Source organism: Heptranchias perlo, chromosome 22, assembly GCF_035084215.1.
Source record: "Heptranchias perlo isolate sHepPer1 chromosome 22, sHepPer1.hap1, whole genome shotgun sequence".
Taxonomy (NCBI): Eukaryota; Metazoa; Chordata; class Chondrichthyes; order Hexanchiformes; family Hexanchidae; genus Heptranchias; species Heptranchias perlo.
Window position 1 is genome coordinate 49351093 of NC_090346.1, and position 22577 is coordinate 49373669.

The 22577-nt window shown below is 41.5% G+C and overlaps 1 protein-coding gene across 3 annotated transcripts in view; it reads left to right on the top strand.

Moving 5' to 3' along the window:
* Nucleotides 1-22577, top strand: part of LOC137340799 (CREB-binding protein-like) — a 111444-nt gene that overhangs the window by 36387 nt on the left and 52480 nt on the right. For 2 of the 3 annotated variants that reach the window (XM_068003587.1, XM_068003589.1), the window contains exons 6-15: nt 743-976; nt 2272-2377; nt 3688-3822; nt 4546-4663; nt 8752-8935; nt 15956-16018; nt 17967-18091; nt 19235-19420; nt 20683-21108; nt 22375-22554. In XM_068003587.1, coding sequence (XP_067859688.1) covers nt 743-976; nt 2272-2377; nt 3688-3822; nt 4546-4663; nt 8752-8935; nt 15956-16018; nt 17967-18091; nt 19235-19420; nt 20683-21108; nt 22375-22554 — 1757 coding nt within the window. The remainder of the gene's footprint in view (nt 1-742; nt 977-2271; nt 2378-3687; nt 3823-4545; nt 4664-8751; nt 8936-15955; nt 16019-17966; nt 18092-19234; nt 19421-20682; nt 21109-22374; nt 22555-22577) is intronic. The other variant, XM_068003588.1, reaches the window with a different exon arrangement.

Consider the following 22577-nt stretch of genomic DNA (forward strand, 5'->3'; position numbering starts at 1 on the left):
AAAGTTTACATGCAGTCCCTGAGGCGCCATGATTTGCACCACAAAGACATAAAGCTTGGATACTCCTAATCCAAAGGGAGTCCTTATAGTTGATTAAATGGCACTTGCCTTGCACAAAGATTGTGTCTTCAATTCTTTGAGCATTGCTGGTGCTCTTTCTTATATTGTACCCAAAACTGACACCTTATCAGACTCTGCTACAGGGTCTTTTATTGGCAATAGAACTGGAAAATGACCGTGGAAGCTCAGTGTTAATGAGCCCGTTGAAATATTTTTCATCAAACAGACTATTAGGAAGAAGAGGATTTTTTTTCTTTTTCTCCTGGAACTGCTTGTGTCAGTCTTCAAAGGGCTAATACAGGTGGGCCAAAAGAAGCTGCCAGTTTGTTTTAATTCATGTCTGCAGCAAGGTTTAAAAAGGTGCCTGAGTGAGAGGCCCTGATAATGTGGGGGGAAGAAACCCTTCATGTCTCTGTTTCACTTAGATTAGTGACAGCACACAGGAGACTACCATTCAATATTATGCTAATGTAAAAAGATTCAAGTGTAAATTGTACTCTTCGACAAATTGTATTTCACTGTGAAGAAGCATTGATTTACACTTTATCAATTTGTATTACATTTCACTGAAGTATAAAATGTTCATGCAAACTGACTGTATACAGGGGTGTTATGTAATGACTGGCCAGCTTTATATGTAAATAGTAATTTTAATATAATCGTATTGCATCTAATCTTGCAGCCCTATTAGGTTCACTGCCGAGTGGTTTACCAAACACAGTGGGTGCAGTTGGAAGTGGTCCGCAGGGCACATCCAGCAACTCGAACCCTATCGACCCCAGCTCAATGCAGAGAGCATATGCCGCACTTGGACTGCCCTATGGTAATCAGCCACAAGCGCAGCCGCAGCCTCAGGTACAAGGCCAGCAGCCAACACAGCCTCAAGTCCACCAGCCAATGAGGCCAAACCCATTGGGTAAGTACAGCGATAAACTACCAGTTGTATGGCTTCAGCAAAAAGATGAAATTAGTTGTATACTAATAGGTATTTTTGCTCAGTTGTGGTAGAGTCAGCAGCACTTTGTGTTGGGTACTATCTTCTAACCATTTTATCACAGTGGGGACAGCTTGTAACATTTAGTGAGAAGTATGTTTATTTCTCCATTTTAAATTGCTTTCCCTCCTCATTTTCGATACCCCGACATGCTGAAACAGGCACGGCACAATCAGCCTGCATATTGCAAGTGCAAATGCACAGACCAAGGGGAAAGAGATTCTTAGATTGATTCTCCCACCACTTGCCTTGGTTTCCAGTGTGAACAAGTCCCTGAGCAGAGACTACAGGTATTCTTAAAAGGAGGGGGATGAACTGGGTATCCTTACTGAGTCACTGTAATGGACCTTTTGGTGGCCAAAGAGCAACTTCGGTGATGGTCTTGGAACTGATTTCCTGTTTCTTCTCTGTGGCAGATCATTAACAAAATACCCCTGCAAGCCACACAGTGACCATTGTCCAACCGAGGGGACAGACCTTGGCCATTGATTCCTTCTCAGCCAGCCAGTAGGCAGTGTGAGAGGGTAGTTTGCAGTGACTCACTAATGGTTCTGTGCTACTGTTAAATTTTTTTTTACAACTTCAGTGGCAGGTTGTACAGTACAGTTGCAGAGCAAAGATGGGATAGACTAAAGCCTTAGAATAACTGCAGGGGGGAGAAACGGCTCTTTTGCTCCTCTCCTGTGCTTTTTTTCTTCTCCGTGTCCTTTGGCCCGCCCCCCCGCCTTGCCCAAAGTTACAAGCTGAATCTATCCATCATACAGCAGACTGTGGCTCGGTGGGTTGTCAGAGGCCTGTCTGAATTATTTTCACATTTTTGAATTTTTTTTTTAAAGTATAGAATTGCAGTTTGAAATATTTTCTTTCAGGTCTTGGCCATGTATTTTATTCTTGAAAAATTTTGTGACCAGTTTGTTTGACCAGTGAGGTATAGCTGGAAGCTCAAGCTGTTGGGTTAGGAATTGCTGCTTTTTTAAATTTCAAAATATACTTTATTCATAAAATTTGTAAAGGTACATACAATGCAATTCAAGTCATGCTTCAAAATACAATACAGGTCATACAATTTGCAGCGGTACGTACAGTACAATTCAGCGGTCCTGGTACAATCAATACAGTTATGCACCATACATTGTACATACAGTTCATGGTGTACAATACAAGGTGGGGTGGCCTTACAGGGTGGGCTTTAGTTACTGACTACTCCTTTCTCACAGCAGGTACGAACCAGATGAATGTGGTTGGAGGGATGGGAGTTCCGACCCCAGATCAGTCAAACTTGATGTCTGACTCTGCTCTTCCACCTTCTCTCGGTACACCAAAGTAAGGAATTTGCATTCTTCAAAAATACCCAACAGCATAATATGGTTATTGGGTTTGTGTCTCATTCCTGTATAGCTATGGACTTAGAAAATGTGGGCTAGATCTGCAAATTTCCATATTTTGACTGCTTTGTACTTGGAAAGCTTCTTCTAATAGAAGGACGGGCCATCCTTTCAGGAAAGTGGATAGTGATACCACTTTACCTTAAAATAGAATGATAATTGGGGTTGCGATTTCCCTAGATAGGGACAGCTGCCGATAGTTCCTGTTTGCATCCCTGATTTTCTTGCCCCACCATTGGCAGCCATGCCTTCAGCTGCTTAGGCCCTAATCTCTAGAATTCCCTCCCTAAATTTCTCCATCTCTCTACCTCTCACTCCTTAAAACCTACCTTTTTGACTAAGCTTTTGTTCACCTGTCCTAATATCTCCTTTTGTGGCTTGGTGTCAAATTTTGTTTAATAACACTCCTATGAAGCGCTTTGGGATGTTTTACAACATTAAAGGAGCTATATAAATGCAAGCTGTTGGTTTTTAAATGGAACCGACATGGGATTTTCTCATTCAACAGATTCTCAATTCTTGTTTTCACAAGAATTTATACCATCAAAATCCACTCCTTTCTCTTTCCTCCCCCCCCCCCCCCCCCCAATTAAAAATATCAAGCAGAAATGCATAGACACTGGTAAGACTGGAGTACAGGGAATTATATATTCTTGGTATCAGTAGCAAAAGTTACCTGCAAAGCCTTCAGAGTTTGAAGTATCGAAGGAATTGAATTTTGCTGTGCACCTGATCCATAAAAAGGAGAATGCTAAATTTAACTTGGTGTAAGATGATAAGTGATTAGTAATTTATAACCACATTTTATTTGGAGTTAGTTTCTATGGGTTTTTATACTTTTCTATCCGAGGCCAGCTTTTTTTGTAGCTTGGTTATAATTGTGAAAACACTCTCATGTTGTTCAAAGTGGCGAGTACTGTGAAATTATTGTCCGGGTCAAATTTTCACTGTTTTAGAATGAGTCTGCACTGTTGTTTACTGTAATGGTTTTATCTTTTGGATTTGGCTAAGTTGGCTTAAGTACAGAATTATATTTGATTTATCGGCTGTTGAGCAAAATGCTGATATAAACTTCTAGTCTTACAGTTCATTTTAAACTAGTTTCACTCTCCGTGGAAATGAGGATGTTGACTGAACTTGTCTATAATATGATGAATGTAAGTGATATGCAACTAAACGTTGAGCTTTATAAACAGCAGTATTGTAGAATTCCTTTTAAATAACTCCTGCACCCTCGTTTTTCTTTAGTCAAATGATGAGCGATGGCACAAATGTTGGTAACATTGGCACGTTGCCGACAGCAGCACCGTCCACCAGTGGTGTGCGAAAACCGTGGCACGAACATGTAACTCAGGATCTGCGCAATCACCTGGTTCACAAGCTGTGAGTATTCTTCATTTGGTCAAAAAAGATTCAATAAGTCTCTGATGCTCCCAACACAAGTAATTCTCCATTTAAGGGAGTTCATCAGTTTGTATGCACGCGGCAGACTGTGTTCACAGCAGAGGCAATTGTAAACAGACATGGCTGATGCTCTAGTGAAACTGAATTGATATTTAAACTTACCCGAGTTAGGTACAACTTGGGTGTTAAATATAAATTTAAAAATGAGCTTGTGAAACGGTATCCAGTCTGGTTGAAAATCTCTGGCAGAAGCACTGTTGAGGGTGAAATATATACGTAGCAGCAGTGATCTTACCCAAGCAACGTGCAAGTACCGTGCCCGTGTATCTATTGTGGAACTTTAAGTGTTCGTAGTTAAGAGACGTTAAACCGTGGCCCTGTCTGCCCCCTCAGGCGCATGTAAAAGATCTCGTGGTACTATTCAAAGAAGAGCTGGGGAGTTCTCCCCGGTGTCCTGGCCAATATTTATCCCTGAACCAACATCATAAAAGCAGATTATCTGGTAATTATCTCATTGTGGGACCTTGCTGTGTGAAAATTGGCTGCTGCGTTTCCTACATTACAACAGTGACTACACTTTTGTAAAGCGCTTTGGGACATCCTGAGGTCGCGAAAGGCCCTAATAAATGCAAGTTCTTTGTTTCTATAGCTAAGTTAAGTAGGAAACTGGTTATTCATCTGGTTATATCCTATTTCCCACAGTGTGCAAGCCATATTTCCAACCCCTGACCCAGCAGCACTGAAGGATCGTCGCATGGAAAACCTTGTGGCATATGCTCGGAAAGTGGAAGGAGATATGTATGAATCTGCTAACAGCAGGGTACGTAGTCTCATTGAAATGAGATTTGCCATTATTCCCATCAATGCAAACTTCATACAATGCTGTTAAATGACAAATTTTGAAATAAGAAAGAAAGCTGTATATGCTGGAACTCTGAAATTAAAGCAGATGCATAGCTGGTCCATCAACATCTTAAAAAAAAAAGTTTAACATTTCGGGTGGAGAATTCTGACAAACTGTTCTGCCTGAAACATTAACCTATGTTTTTACTCAGCAGATGCTGATGGACCTGCTGTGCATTTTCACTATCTTCAGTTTCTAACTTTGAGGTACCCAACTAAGGCTAAGCATGTCATAGTGTTCTGGTTGGTCTGAAGGAGTGCTCTGCTTTGGATCTCCATTCGAGGGAAGCTCAGTGAGACAGTCAAATACCTGACATAATAACTCCTCACATCACTGAATCTCTTTTGCAGGCCAGATGAACCATCTAAATTCAAAAAGAGCTAAATTACTACGCTAATTTATAATAATCCACATTGCAAGTTTACAGAATATCAACAGACTCCCTGGTGGCATTGCTCACTGAGTTGGAGGAAGGATGTAAAGGCCTTGGAGGTGGTGCAGAGGAGATTTACTGGAATGGTACCAGGGATGAGCGACTTCAGATATATGGAGAAACTGGATTGTTCTCCTTAGAACAGAGACCAGGTTAAGGGGAGATTTGATGGAGGTGTTCAAAATTATGAAGGGTTTTGATAGAGTAAATAAAGAGAAACTGTTTCCACTGGTAGGAGGGTCAGTAACCAGAGGACACATATTTATGGTAATTGGCGAAAGAACCAAACAGGAGATGAGAAATAATTTACGCAGCGAGTTGTTATGATCTGGAATGCGCTGCCTGAAAGGGTGGTGGAAGCAGATTCAATAGTAATTTTCAAAAGGGAATTGGATAAATACTTGAAAAGGAAAAATTTTCTGGGCTATGGGGAAAGAGCAGGGGAGTGGGTCTAATTGGCTAGTTCTTTCAAAGAGCTGGCACAGGCACGATGGGCTGAATGGCCTCCTTCTGTGATGCATGATTCTGTGATACTGCCTTTGAGTTCCAGAACACAACCTCAAATAAGTAAATCGAAATCATTTGGTAATTTTGTGATAACAAAGAGCACAGTTTATGTAGTGTACCAGGGCTTTAAGTATAATTAGTCTGAGGGCCAAGACCTGAGGGTCTCATCCTTCAGTTAAGCGGCCGGTACTCTGCTTGCTGTTACTTTGAGCAGAAATATTTTTCCTAATTAATGGCCTTAGTGGAATTCCTGCTGCATTTTTGTAGGTATTTGCTAATACCTACAGGTACATTAGAACTTATCCTGTTATTCTAAGAACTGATGTAGTTGACCGTAGGGTGAGCCTATGAGTAACTGTCATGATTGAATTTCAGTGGGACCACATACCTGCTGACGGTGTCGTTAGGGACATGGAATTGAACAGCAGCCATGGTTTACTCCAGAATGACCCTCTCCTGTACTACCTTTGTCCTGAAGGCTTATCTTGTTTCACCCTTTTTGTTTCTTCATCTTCTTGATGAAGTTCAGTAACCAGTGAGATATGGTGGATAGGAGCATGTTGCATACCGTGGCTACTTGGTTGCCTACAGTGAACAGAAGTAATTCCTTGTTCCCTAAAATTAGCGTATGTTGTTTGTATGAAAACCTGCTTGACTTTTGCTTTATTTCCAAACCCCTAACCCACCCCCAAACACGCTGACAAAATGAACAAAATTTGGCAGCAGAGAGTAAGTTAGATTCATTTTGTTAAAGATCTGATCTTAAGTAAATATTTGGCAGTGCTTAGCAGAACCTTGAAATTGCAGTTTCAGTTTCAGCTTTTTAAAATCCTAATATTTGAAGATATAGTAAGTTTAACAAATAGAAAATTTCCCCTTTTAAAATAAACGTCTACACCTCTCACTGGTATGTAGAGTTCCATTGAATAACATCCCAATCACTAGCAGGTATGGAACTGGGAGCATTGGAGGGCCTCGTCAATTTTCAAAATACGCACATACTCCCTTTGTTACATGATAAAGTGGTTTCAGTGTAACACTAGATGCAAACATTTTAAAGTTCAGAAATGAATTGAGCCAGTGGATGGTTTAATTTAATGCAAAGGCAAATTACTGCGGATACTGGAAATCTGAAATAAAAACAGAACACTCAGCAGGTCAGGCAACATCTGTGGAGAGAAAAATAGATTCTGACATCTCTCCACAGATGTTGCCCGGCCTGCTGAGTGTTTGCAGCATTTTCTGTTTTTATTTCAGGTTTAATTTATAGTGCTGATAGAGCAGATCAGGAAATTGTAACCTTGTTCAGTGCCGTGATCTTTCTTAAATCCTTCAGAAGTTTGCTGGTTTATGTTCGAGTCCAGCTTTGGATTGCTCATGTTCAATACATTAGCATCAAGGGGAAGCACACTTTGGGGAATGCAGGCTATGCAAAGTAAATCATGGAGTGTTATTGTAGTCAGGGCAATGATGAGAGCAATTTATTTTGTATTGACCACAGTATCTGATAGGCGTTAGTCCAAGAATTTAGTTTAGAAAGACTTTACATCGATCTTTTCTATGTTCAGATTTAAAGAGGCTTTGTGTGAAATTTGGTGTGAGAAGTGGTGAACTAAGCACAAAATGGGATTTTTTTTAAAGTTTGAATTCAATTTAGAATAAATACGCATTGGGGCTGGGTGGTTTCTAAAATATTAAACCACTCCTGGCCTGACTGGAGTGGATGAAATCTTGGCAGTGACTTGGAGAGAGAAAACTGATATATAAATCACCACAATGCATCAAATCCAAATTGAATAATTTATATTGGGGAACTTTAATTTTTGATAATATGGGCCTGGGGAGAGAAGCAATAAATGAGTACATGGATGGCCACTATTCAATATGATGCTTCGAATGGTTTCTCTATAAGTGAGGTGTGTACAAATAATGTGTGTTTGTATTGGAGGCCACACACGCTGTGTTCCATTGTAACATTGCTTTCATTTTGTTACAACACAACTATAATTTAAGATGGTGGTTTTACCAGACACTATGGTAGAATCCCAAATTCTATACTTCAGCTTAAGTTTTTGGTATTCCGGCAAAATATATGAATGTGGTATTCATTACCAAAATATATATGGGAGTTGGGGGCAAGCAGTATTTGTATCTGGCCTGTAGTTTGGTATCTCTGTTGTGGAATACCACAAAACTCTAGAATGTTTATGTCCCAGATGTTTGAAAAGCATTGCAGCAGATGTGTGCTCTAAAAGAGGCTGTGGAAACGGGAGATTTTCTGCTTTGGGAAATTTGTGCACCCCCAGTCCATGATTTTCTGCCCATTAATGTCAATAGGCAGAAAATCACAGATTAGCGATGCACTGTTTCCCAGTGCACACTCCCAGCACGTGACCGGAAAATCTCCCCCGGGGTTCCAAGCGTGAATATGCTAACTCAACTTAAGTTTCTAGAAATTATGTACTTTGATCAAAGTCACAAAAGTTTCCTCAACCAACATGAGTTTGCAGCCATTGTCTTTCCAATAATCAGCTGGACATCAATCCAGTTTCCTGTCCATCTCTAATCCAAAATCAGATCTGGTGTTGATCTTGATATGATGTGGAGATGCCGGTGATGGACTGGGGTTGACAATTGTAAACAATTTTACAACACCAAGTTATAGTCCAGCAATTTTATTTTAAATTCACAAGCTTTCGGAGGCTTCCTCCTTCCTCAGATTTTCACATCGTTCACCCGACGAAGGAGGAAGCCTCCGAAAGCTTGTGAATTTAAAATAAAATTGCTGGACTATAACTTGGTGTTGTAAAATTGTTTACAATTGATCTTGATAGACAGCCAATTGGTGTCTGACCATCTGTTTTCCAGTGTATTGAGGTCAAGCTGCTTTGAGGTTGATGCCTGTTAATTTCTCCCACCTCCCACGATTTGTAAAACTAAACAGATTAGTTGTGCGTTAACTAGAAAATGACAACTAAAGCAAAAAAAAAGAGCAGCAGCAATTGTAAACCAGTAACCGGTAGAAGCAGCATTAAGTTTTGACTTTCTATTTGTCTCCATTTAGGATGAATACTATCACCTACTAGCAGAGAAGATTTACAAGATTCAGAAAGAGCTGGAGGAAAAAAGACGCTCTCGGCTTCAAAAACAACAGGGAATGTTGCCAAACCAGGGTACCTTGACGGGCCAGCCACCTGGCATGTCGCAGGCGCCGGGTATGGCTCAGGCCCAGCCCGTCCGACCACCTAGTAAGTATACTTCCTGTGTGGTGAATAAAAGGTAACATCTCACTTACATGGAATGTCAATGTTCATAAAGCAAGCACTTTAAAACCTAGTTATCAGCCGTGACTCAGTGGTAGCACTCTCGCCTGAGTCAGTAGGTTGTAGGTTCAAGCCCCATTCCAGAATCTTGAGCATACAATCTAGGCTGACACTTCAATGCAGTACTGAGGGAGTACTGCACTGTTGGAGATGCCATCTTTCGGATGAGATGTTAAACCGAGGTCCCATCTGCCCCTTCAGGTGGATGTAAAACATCCCATTACACTATTTGAAGACGAGCAAGGGGGTTCTCCCGGTGTCACGAAAACAGATTATAGGAAGATGTGAACAGGAGAAGGCCATTTAGCCCTCAAGCATGTTCTGTCATTCAATTAGATCATGGCTGATATGTAGCTCAACTCCATTTACCCATCTTTGCTCCATCTCCCTTGATACTCTTACCTGACAAAATGTTTCGATCGCAGTCTTGAAAATCTCAATTCACCCAGCACCCACAGCCTTTTAGGGAGTGAGGGAGCACGGAGTAGTAGCTATCGACAGAGTCTATAATTGGGAATTTGGTGAGTGAGGGGATTCGGTGCAGTAAGGGGTGAGGTGCATTTGTTTAGACAGCAGAGAGGAGCGTACCGAGAGCGGGTCACAGCAACAACAAAAGCAAACTGCAGTCTGACGTCACAGGTAAGGCAGTTAGGTGTTTGGTGGTGAGTATCTCTTCTGTTTTCTTCTTTCTTAGGACTGTGGGCTAAATAACTTGTACATAAAACTAAAATTTTTTTTAAAAATCTAAACTTAATTTAATAAATTAAACAAGGCCAGTACTTGGTTCAACCTAAAAATAATTTGATTGGCATTGTAGTAATCAATTAAATAAATAAAATAGTTATGACAGGGCAGGAGATGTGTTGCAGCTGCAATATGTGGGAGCTACTGGACAGTTTTGTCCAGGGCGACTACATCTGCAGCTCGAGGAACTTCGACTCAGAGTTGAGGGGCTGGAGTCCGAGCTGCAGACATTGCGATGCACCAGGGAGGGAGAAAGTTACCTGGACACTTTGATCCAGGAGGCAGTCACCCCCCTTAGACTAAATACTGTAGAATTGGCACGTGGTCTGGAACAGGAGGGTGTGACTGCGAGTGAGGCAGGTACGGGGATCCGGGAGGAAGCATTGCAGGAGCATCAGCCTCTGCACTTGTCCAATAGATACGAGGTTCTTGCAGCCCTTGTGGACGAGTGCAGGGACTGCAGGGAGGATGAGCAAACTGGCCACGGCACTGTGGTTCAGGGGGCCATTCAAGTGGGGGGAGTGAAAAGGAATGTGGTTGTAGTAGGTGACAGTATAGTTAGAGGGATAGATACTGTTCTGCAGCCAAGAGCGTGAGTCCTGAAGGCTGTGTTGCCCACCAGTGCCAGGATTAAGGACATCTCCTCAGGGCTGGAGAGAACCTTGGAGTGGGAGGGGGAGGATCCGGTTGTCATGGTCCACGTAGGTACCAACGACATAGGTAGGACTAAGAAAGAGGTTCTGCTGAGGGAGTTTGAGCAGCTAGGGACTAAATTAAAAAGCAGAACCACAAAGGCGATAATCTCCAGATTATTACCTGAGCCACGAGCAAATTAGCACAGGGTAAATCAGATCAGAGAGATGAATGTGTGGCTCAAAGATTGGTGTGGGAGAAGTGGGTTTCGATTCATGGGGCACTGGCACCGGTACTGGGGAAAGAGGGAGCTGTTCCGTTGGGACGGGCTTCACCTGAACCATGCTGGGACCAGCGTTCTGGCAAACTGAATAACTAGGGCGGTAGAGAAGGCTTTAAACTAAATAGAGTGAGGGAGGGCTCAGGTGGGGCGAAGTTTAGATTGATAAAGAGAAAAGACAAGGAAAGTGATGGGGGTAATGATAAACAGAGTGTGTCAGGAAGGGACACAGCGTACAAACATAAGAGTGCACTAGCAAATGGGGCCGGGATACGAAAGAATGGTAAAAAGACAAAATTAAAGGTTCTTTATCTGAATGCGTGCAGCATTCGTAATAAGATAGATGAATTGACGGCCCAAATAGAAACAAATGGGTATGATCTTGTGGCCATTACAGAGACGTGGTTGCAAGGTGACCAAGGTTAGGAGCTAAATATTCAGGGTTATTCAACATTTCGGAAGGATAGGAAAAAAGGTAAAGGTGGTGGGGTAGCTCTGTTAATAAAGGATGAAATTGGTATAATAGTGAGAAATGATCTTGGCTCAGAAGATCAAGATGTCGAATCAATTTGGGTGGAGGTAAGAAATAGCAAGGGAAAGAAATCATTGGTGGGAGTAGTATATAGGCTCCCTAACAGTGGTTACACTGTAGGGCAAAATATAAATCAGGAAATAAGGGGGGCTTGTAAAAAAGGTAATGCAATAATCATGGGCAATTTTAACTTTCACATAGATTGGACAAATCAAATTGGCAAAAATAGCCCTGAGGAGGAGTTCATAGAGTGTATTAGGGACTGTTTCTTAGACCAATACGTCGGAGAACCAACCAGGGAACAGGCCATTTTGGATCTGGTAATGGGTAACGAAACAGGATTAATTAATGATCTCAAAGTAAAGGACTGCTTGGGAAGCAGTGATCATAACATGATAGAATTTCACATCCAGTTTGAGAGGGAGGATCTTGGGTCTGAAACTATTGTATTAAACTTAAATAAGGGCAATTATAAAGGCATGAGGGCAGAATTGGCTAAAGTGGACTGGGTAAACAGATTAGATGGTATGATGGTGGATAAGCAGTGGCAAACATTTAAAAAGATATTTTATGACTCGCAACAAAAATATATCCCTATGAGGAGGAAAGACTCCACAAAAAGGGTGAACCAACCTTGGCTAACTAAGGAAGTCAAGGATGGTATCAGGTTAAAAGAAAAAGCATACAACGTGGCAAAGATTACTGGTAAGCCCGAAGATTGGTAAAACTTTAAAAACCAGCAAAGGATGACTAGAAGAATAATAAAGAGGCAGAAAATAAATTATAAGGGTAAACTAGCAAGAAAAATAAAAACTGACTGTAAAAGCTTGTACAAGTATGTAAAAAGGAAGAGGGTAGCTAAAGTAAACATTGGTCCCTTGGAGGATGAGACTGGGGAAATAATAATGGAAAACAAGGGAATGGCAGAGGAATTGAACAGATATTTTGTATCTGTCTTCACAGTAGAAGACACTAATAATATACCAATAATAGTAGAAAATCAAGGGGCAAAGGGGAGGGAGGAACTAAAAACAATCACTGTCACTAGAGAAAAAGTACTAGGTAAACTAATGAGTCTAAAGGCTGACAAGTCCCCTGGACCTGATAGCTTGCATCCGAGGGTCTTAAAGGAAGTGGCTACAGAGATAATGGATGCATTGGTTGTAATCTTCCAGAATTCACTAGATTCTGGAAAGGTCCCAGCGGATTGGAAAACCGCAAACATTACACCCCTATTCAAGAAGGGAGTGAGACAGAAAGCAGGTAACTATAGACCAGTTAGCCTAATATCTGTCATTGGGAAAATGCTAGAATCCATTATTAAGGAAGTAGTAGCAGGACATTTAGAGACTCATAATACAATCAAGGAGAGTCAACATGGTTTTATGAAGGGGAAATTGTGTCTGACAAATTTTTTAGAGTTCTTTGAGGAAGTAAGGGGCAGGGTGGATAAAGGGGAACCAATGGATGCAGTATATTTGGATTTCCAAAAGGCATTGGATAGGGTGCCACATAAAAGATTACTGCACAAGATAAGAGCTCATGGTGTTGGCGGTAATATACTGGCATGGATAGAGGATAGGCTAACTAACAGAAAACAAAGAGTCGGGATAAAAGGGCCATTTTCAAAATGACAATCTGTAACTAGTGGGGTGCCGCAGGGCTCAGTGCTGGGGCCTCAACTATTTACAATATATATCAATGACTTGGATGAAGGAACAGAGTGTATTGTGGCCAAATTTGCTGATGCTACAAAGATAGGTGGAAAAGCAAGTTGTGATGAGGACACAAAGTGTCTGCAAAGGGATATTGACAGGTTAAGCAAATGGGCAAAAATTTGGCAGATGGAATATAATGTGGGAAAATGTGAAGTCATCCACTTTGGGAGGAAAAATAAAAAAGCAAAATATTATTTGCATGGAGAAATACTACAAAATGCTGCAATACAAAGGGATCTGGGTGTCCTCGTACATGAAACAGAAAAAGTCAACATACAGGTGCAGCAGGTAATCCGGAAGGCAAACTGAATATTGGCCTTTATTTCTAGGGGGATGGAGTATAAAAGCAGGGAAGTCATGCTACAACTGTACAGGGTGCTGGTGAGACCACACCTGGAGTACTGCGTACAGTTCTGGTGCCCTTATTTAAGGAAGGACATACTTGCATTGGAGGCGGTTCAGAGAAGGTTCACTAGGTTGATTCCGGGTATGGAAGGGTTGTCTTATGACGAAAGATTGAACAGGTTGGGTCTATACTCATTGGAGTTTAGAAGAATGAGAGGAGATCTTATTGAAACATACAAGATTCTGAGGGGACTCGATAGGGTAGATGCTGAGAGGATGTTACCCCTCATGGGGGAATCTAAAACTAGGGGGCATAGTCTCAGAATAAGAGGTCACCTGTTTAAGACGGAAATGAGGAGGAATTTCTTCTCCCAGAGGGTCATGAATCTTTGGAATTCTTTACTCCAAAAAGCTGTGGAGGCTGAGTCATTGAATACATTCAAGGCTGAGTTCGACAAATTTTTGATCAGCAAGGGAGTCAAAGGATATGGGGAAAAGGCGGGAAAGTGGAGTTGAGGTAAAAATCAGATCAGCCATGATCTCATTGAATGGCGGAGCAGGCTCGAGGGGCCAAATGGCCTACTCCTGCTCCTATCTCTTATGGTCTTATGGGAGTGAGTTCCAGATTTTTACTACCCTTTATGTGAAAAAGTGCATCCTGATTTGACTCCTCATTGGCCTAGCTCTAATTTTAAGATTATGCCCTATTGTTCTGGTCATTTATCGCATTGCTGTTTGTGGGAGCTTGCTGTGCACAAATTGAAGCCACGTTTCCGTACATTACAACAGCGACTACACTTCAAAAGTACTTCATTGGCTGTAAAGTGCTTTGGGATATTCTGAGGTTGTGAAAAGCACTATAGAAATCGAAGGTGGTCTTTCTATCAAAACCCATATTTGCGTCAGTGATTAAATTATTTGTTGAAGTGTTTTCTCCTCTCGTTCTGGATTTCCCTATAACTTCTAGCAACTTCTCAATGGTCTATTCTAATTTCATTGATTGAATTTGCCTCAAAGCTCCCCATAACCAATTTACATAACCTCAGTGCATATATAAATGAGTGAGTGATATTTTAACAGTAAAAGCATTTTAAGATGCAGATTTGGAATTATAGACACGGAGTTTTCATAAGGGACTGTTCTCAATTTTAAACGTGTGATGTTAACTAAATGTACTTCAGGGAATTGGCATGTTATTCCCTTAAATAGCCATTATGGTGGATCATTGATCAGTTAAACATAAGTCAAAGGGCTTGAAAATCAGACTCAATACCAAATGGTAGATGATAAAGATACTATGATAGCTGTAGAAGAGGACTTTTAAGACTGAGTAAAGTAAAAAAAAAAGTAACGTCTAATACTCAAGTTCACTTTCACGTTTTTTTTTTGACCTGTGCATCTAGGAGTGTTGTAGCACTTGCTGGTGCCTCTTTGAGACAGTAACCCATCACAAGTGGATCCCTTATCATCTTCCCCTCCCCCAAGTTTTCTCTCCCTTCCTTTGCTGAAGGGAGGCCTCATCCAATTGTATGGTTCCATAGGTGCCAGCAATTCACTGGCACCTCAGACATGTTTCTCTTAGACTAAACCGTGCCAGGCTGCTCAACCATGAGGACCATCACAGCCATCCTTACCTCGTTGCCCTAGAGTGTGCCTTTACTTGCCCAAACTCTCTGTTAATGTGGTGAGTCCTTGTAACTGTTTTAGCTTACCAGATATCGAGTGCTGTAATATGATTTCCTTCAACTTCAGAGGCAGAAGAATAAATACACTGTCGACTGTGGCTAAGGCTATAAACTACAAGGCATTGAACTGTAAACAGATAAAGGAACAGTATTAAATATGAACAGTAGATTCACAGTAAATTACAGACTATAAAAAAAAAGTTACAAAATCTTAATAAACAAAGGTGCTTACTTCTCCTGCACCAACACTCAACACAAAACAGTCTGAAAACACAATCCCTCTATCATCCGGCATCAGTGATCGATCTAACAGGTGTGGATGGTGCATACCTCCATCGCAGTATCATCTCCCCTAAAGAATGCCGCTTATCCTCTGACTGCTACTTCAACTATTTCCACTATTGTCCAAAAAATCGAAGAATAAAAGATAATTTAACTGATGGTCACCTTCACTCTTTGAATTGAGGCATCTTTCACACACCGGCCTCTCATCCTACCATCCCCAGTCCATCACCGGCATCTCCACATCATCCCCATTTAGGGAAAGGACATAAGTTGTCCCTTTGAATCAAAAGGAACTGGGGTCAGGAATACAGTCGGGCAAGAAACCATGAGGATAATGTGCTACTGTAATGACATCACTGAAGATAAGACTTGGAGGGATCTTCCTGTCTGATTTTGCCCTCAAAAGGGAGCACAATCCCCTGTGTGGAAGATGAAGATTCTGCATATAGATAGCTTTATTTGGCTTTCACGTATGTACAATCTGCCCTCGTATAGACTTAACTATATCTATTGAATCACCCAATGGATTGTTGTGCAGAAGGTAATTGAGCAAAACCCCACAACATGTCTACACTTAGACACCCATTATTGATTTTTAGCCGGTTGTTTTCCATGAGTGATATTTTAATGCTCCCAGCGAATGTTTTTTGTTTGAACAAAGGAATGCTTTGAGGAGATGTGGCTTTGGGTGTGTGTAATTCTGACAAGTTTATTTTGTTTTAGATGGACCCTTGTCTATGCCGAATGTGCCAAATCAGATCATAAATCGCATGCCAGGGTCTCAAGGCAAGTAAATCTTTTATAGTTTTTCCTGTGTAATGAATAGCAAAATCTATTATATATTCAAATCAATGAATGGGTCACAACATTCCATTTCAAAATGCTTTGAAAGCTCCTACGTCGGGCTCTGTCTCTGGGAAAAGACTTTTTAAAAGTGTCAGCATTTGCCTGCAGTACCAGTTGCGCCTGTAGGTGGCACTGTGATAGGACATTAACATTAAAAGACCTGTCACATAACGTTAGTTCCAAAAAAAAACTTCCACTTATGATTCATGTCCAGTGACCCATGCTGGAAAATGCATTTTATGGACAGGATTTGACTGACTGGAGCCTCTATGGTGGAGACACTAGGCTCAAAATTTTGTGAGAGGAAGGCAGAAAAGGCTGGACGGGAATCTAGTGTTTGATATTCTGGGTTGAAATGCCTGCCTGCTGAATTTCAGATGGATACAAGATCTTATGTGACCAACAAGAAGATCACTAGTTGCTACCAATTTTTGGAAGATTAGGAACTTTTAAATGTAATTTTTTTACATTACAGTTAAGGTTTCGCACACCTGGTAAAGTTAAATGATCTGGTGTAAGATAACATTTGGCTATTTGCTGACTGCAATTTCTCTAAAATGCCAAGAACTAACCACCTGGAAAGGGTGAATCTTTTTTTCCCTCCTGTCCATTCTCCCATTTTAAAAGATGTATGAGGTTATGGTCAGTGTCCCTCTGATCAGTATCACCCCCTTTCCCTCTGATAAAGTGGCCACTGTGTAGGCAATTATGGGTGCAAAGTGATGTCTCCTAACAGTCTGTTGGTTTTCTAATGAGCTGTGCAACCACAGCACAGACATATTTGTTTATTTCATATTAACTGTGGGAAGCTAGGATCCACATTCAGTTCCCCTACCAGTTGATGTTGCCAAGAAACTTATTTTTAAAGAGTGCTGACATGAAATAAACTGGCTTTTATTTTTTTTTTAAAGAAACAGAGTTGCCCCAATAGCTCACTGAGTTTCTCCAGTGAATAACTAAGTCATGCAGGCTGGTACCGTTCTAGGGTTGATTCCTGGTCTGTTCTGAGTTGGCTTCTCTTAGCCGCAGCAGGGAAGCTACAGTTGTCCTCAGTGCCCTGGAATTAGTGAGGGGGAAATTACGGTTCCTGCTCCTAACCACTAGCCAATGACCTTCTGTTGGCAGTGTCTTAGATGTCCTCCTCCTCTCTCCTTCCCCCTCCTCAACAATAACAACTTGCACTTAGAGTGCCTTTAACATAGAAAAACTTCCCAAAGCGCTTCACAGAGGTGTAAGGATAGTAGGCATGAGCCATGGGTGGTTCTAGGATTGCAGGAAGTTGAAGAGCCATGGAGAAATTTAACCACAAGGATGAGAATTTTAAATTTGAGGCTTTTGGGGACCAGGGGGCAATGTAGGTCAGTGAGGATGGGGGTGATGGGCAAGTAGGACAATGTGAAGGAGGATATCAGCAGTAGAGTTTTGGATGAGCTGAAGTTTATGAAGGATTGTTGATGAGAGGTCAGTCTGGAGAGCATTGGAGTACTCAAGCCACAGAAGCATGAGTGATGGTTTCAGTGGCAGATGGGCTGAGGTAGGGATGGAGGTCAGTGGTTGAGTAGATTATCGTTGGTCATCAGAAAGGATCACACACAAGTAATGACCACTTGAGTGAGGTACCAGAGAGTGCCCGGCACCCATGGATACATACTACAATCGATTAGGTGGGGGGAAAATTGTTGATGGAGGAAACTAGTGGAACAACCACTTCCTCATTTAGTGTGACAAATGGAATTCTGAATTTGGTGTGACTTGGAAAGCATTAATCTGGGGCAGTGTTGCCATGCTACATCTCCCAGCTTATGCCAAAATCCCTTGATGGGAAACTGAAAATTAAATTAGTACAGTCTCACTTCAGCTAATGAGAAGGTTGTGTTTGTTCTTACAGGTATGAACCAGTTTGGCCCCATGTCTTTGGGGAATGTGCAAATGTCGCAGGTACCCATGGGACCACGTGCAGCACCTCCCATGAACCATACTGTACAGATGAGCAACATGGGATCTATTCCAACGGTAATTACTCTTCTGTTCAGCTATTCCATTGCTAATGAGGCTAGAGTGACCGTTACATCAAACTTATTTACTAATGAGAAAAAGACTATCTATAGATCACTTTGAAATTTGCAATGTGTTTCAATTCTAGAAGACGCATTGCCCAGTGTAAGTGAAGGTTAAAAGTTTAGGGAATTGTAAAATGCTCCAGCTCCTGGATAATGTTAGTAATCAAAGATGCCAGGCACATAATGACTTCTTAAGATTCCTGGCTTTGCTCAAAGAAATAGGTTGTTGTCTTCCTACTTGGCATCCTCCAAACTCTATAGGGGCATTCCAGGCCAGTACCAATCCATGTAACCAGCGTTCCTTCAATGTTTTTGGTGTTGATGTCCTTGCTACTGTAAGGTGTGCTAACATTACTGTCAGACCCAGTCGCACCTCTTGAGGTTCAATCTCCATGATTAGATTTACCAATACAAGGTAGCATACTTGTACTTATATGGCGCTTTTCACATTGAAACATCTACAAGTGTATTGACATGTAGGCAGATGTAGCAACTATTCTGGGCCAGCAGTATCTTAAAAATAGCCATGAGGTGAGTAATTGGTGTCTGTTTTTTAGGTTATACTGGCTGAGGAAGTACTATTAGTTTGCACCAGGAATAAGGTGTTCTTGTTTAACCATTCTTCAGCCCCACCTCAGCCCATCTGCTACTGAAACCTTCATGTCCTTATCACCGCCAGGCTTGATTATTCCAATGCTCTCCTGGCTGGCCTCTCATCATCCACCTGTCATAAACTTCAGCTTATCCAAAACTCTGCTGCTCCTATCCTCCCCAACACTCTTCCACTTTCCCATCACCCCTGTCCTCACTGACCTACATTGCCTCCTGGTTCCCAAATGCCTTAAATTTAAAATTCTCATCCTAATAATACCATTTATTGTAATTATCCAAACTCCTGTCTCGCTCAATTTTTGTTTGCCTAATAAAAATACTACATTTTGGGGAAGGTATTTATGGTATAATCTAGCCTGGTTCATTGTTGAGTTCTGTGTCCCTCATCTGACCGGTATCTTTTTCTTGGGGGGTGGGGCATCCTGGGCCTGTTTGTTTCTTTTATTCTAGTATGAATTGTAACACACTATTTAATTTCTTCCAGATGGGAATGTCACCTTCCCGAATGCCACAGCCCCAGGGCATGATAGGAGTGCATGCCAACAACATTGGTCCGCCTTCCTCCCAGAACCAGTTTCTGAATCAGAACCAGTTTCCTGCAGCCTCTGGTGGAATGAATGTGAATAATGTGGGCATATCTCAACCTGCAAACCAGCCTGGAATGAATCAGGTAGGCTTAGCGCAGTCACTGCAAAAGCACTTGTTAGTTCAGTTTCTCACAAGGTGCTATGGCATGGCCCAAGGGAGTGGCAGTACATTATTACCTTAGGTTTCCTTGTGTTGTAACATCGTCCTTGTAAATAAATGCATTGCTTTCAAAACTGCATTATTGCCTCCGATCTTTTAATTATTGTAAAAACAGCCAGGGGTGGAGGGCATACTTCAAATATGTGTTTTTAAACTCTTAATTATGAGATACTTTATGAATTTCTGATTTTCAGCGATCTGCCTATGCCAATATCACCCCACAGATCCTGGATCCTGGAGCATTATGCATGGGAAATGCTATGTTTTTGAGTTGTTTTTCCTTAAGATTTTAACAGAGTGCCTCTAGAAGTTAGTGTTGCTTTCTATTGGTGTCTTGTATACGAAGGAACAGGAATTCTGTAACACAGTGAAGTGATCCTGAATCAGAACAGGGTAAATGTTTGAACAGGTGGTGTGTAATGTTGTTTGGTGGCTGAGAGCCATTAATCTCTCAGTTCCTTCCCCCGCCCTTGACTGACATTGACACATTCACTATAATGCAAGGTGCAGCGTCAGAGGGTAGATAAGAGAAGATACTTTTGGTTGAGCAGACTTGTTTGGTGTGCTTCTCAGTATATTCCAACTCTAACAAGTAGTCATGTTCAGGTGAAACCCCTTGCTTTTTGCAGTTGCTTTTCATTTGTGAGCTCAAAATGAGTTTGGAAAATATGCCCGAGTCTAAAGAGGGACAGGATTACATTGGTAATAGTGCCCAGAAATTAATTCTGTCATCATTTGAAGCTTCAGAACATGGTGATCTAGTTGGGATGTAGTTAGTAAGTTTGCCTGTTCCGTACAACATGAAATGTACATTTAAACTCACTCTGTGTACCTGTATCCTATATGGGCTTTGTCTCTAGCTGAGTGTTTCATCCAGAGTTTTTTTGAATGCTTTGTTTTCTCATTGTTGAGTGAACTACCTAAAATGGCTTGAATTCTGACAAATAATGTGGAATAAACATGTTATTTAACACGCTGGTGCTCAACTATGCTACCATGAAGCACTCTGACTGCAGTATCATGCCTTGTGTATTTCTAAAGGCTCTTCCCCCCCCCCCCCCATTTAAAACATAGTTAATTGAACTATTTTAAACTTCTCTCAATTGTTACTGTAAATCTGTACAGTGTCAGCAAACCCAAGTACTTAATGAGTTAGTAAGGTGTCTTGTGTTTTTTTTGGAGCAGGCTCAGGCACCCGGCACTTCACATCCATTGAACAATTCTGTAAACATGATAGGAGTACCCAATGCTCAGATGCATTGTCCACCGGTCTCTCAACCAACTCTCCGGCAGACCCCTCCACCTGCCTCTGTCTCTGCCCCAGTCGCCGCTACCACTGCTGGGAGTCTACCATCTATCCAGCATCCACCCCCATCCGGCATGACTTCTCCTCCACCAGCAACTTCCCAGTCTCAGGCCTCCACTCCAACTTCCTCTTCAGGTCGGGCCTCAACACCAACGCCAACTCCAGCAAGGAGCACGACCCCAAATCAGACTCCACCTCGGACCCAAACTCCGACACAGCCTCCAACTCCAGTACAATCGCAACAGTCAGTGCCAACACCACAACCAGTGCAGCAGTCAACTGGGCCGGCTCAGCCTACCACTCCTGTAAGTAGTCTTGTCTGAAACAAAAATGGTTTAGATTGAGCAATAGCAAAATGAGAATCATAGCCTCTGATAATCATCGCATCAATTTTCTCTTTTACCATGACAAATATTTAATCACTGTTTTCATAAAGTTAATGACTTGTTTCCTCAGTCACTTAAATGCCATCAAGGATATGGAGAAGTTCTGAATTTTACTCGTTGAACCCCTAAAGTTTTCAATGACCTTTACGGGTACAGAATTTACTTGTTAGTTAATTATTTTTGGCAAAGCTGAAAATGGTCCTACTTTTCCCTTGTCTAATCAAATAGTGTATGAAAGACACATGTTTGAGCTATTTTTTTTTAAAGTTGGACCCAGCCCGGGGTGATATGAAAGCCTCTTTCTTGCTGCATGACATGGTCCGATGTGAAATGAGTTTGGCCAGTCTCAACCCAGTTCCTAGTGAACATGGGCCCACATCATGGGACTGCTAATTCAGCGCTAAACTGTCAGTACAATTGAGAGAAGCCACGGCCAGTGAAATTGTCACACTGGTGCACTGAAATGTACACTTCCAGAAGTGCTCTTCTGAAGGTGAGGCAAAGCATAAGGAACGTGACTCGGCTTTGAGTATTTGCTGGCTTTAAGTGCCCAGAATGGTAGTTCCTTTCTCCAGAACTGACCTCTCCTACCTTGACGAGTGTAAAATATAATGCCTGTTTTCTTAATTGGCCAGGAAGTCTAGAATAGAATTAGTTGGCTGCCTTTTGGGGAGCTGCCTGGTGTAAGATGCTTTTTTTATGTCTCTCACTAATATTGGACTATTATAACACCCCTCCTTGTGCCAATAATGCTCTTGCTGTTGCTCCCATTGATAACCACCTAAAGGGTGTATGAAAGGATTAGTTATATTAAAAAAAATTCTATCTGCAGTATTAATTATGCTAAGATGTTAAATACATTTTGTATCACAGGCAAAGCTTTATTCTCTGCAGTCCAATCAGTTGTCAAGCTAACAGTGATATTTCTAGAACCATCCCTCAATCCATGCATCAATTTAGTTTACATTTAAAATTAAATTTAATCTAATTTTATTTATATAATGTGTGCTGTAATTGGTAGCCTGTAAATAGGTATTAACTATGATCTACGTCCCACTTATTAACTCATGCGTAACAAAGCTGCGTGGGTTATGGATTATTTTTTCACAGCTTCTCATTCTGTATCCTCTATTTAGCTTTTTTCTTGCAACTGAAATATTTTTATTTCTCTCCCAAATTTTAAAGCTCTCACAATCTGCAGCAAGCACAGATGGTAGAGTAGCTACCCCAGCCTCTGTGGCTAGTACAGACACAAACTCTCAGCAGCTCATAACTGAAGCACCACTGTCTGAAACCAAACCAGAGGCCAAAGTGGAGGAAATGGAATCCGAGGCACCGGAAACCCAGACGGAAATAAAAACTGAGGTACAGAGTCTAGCAGATGTCAC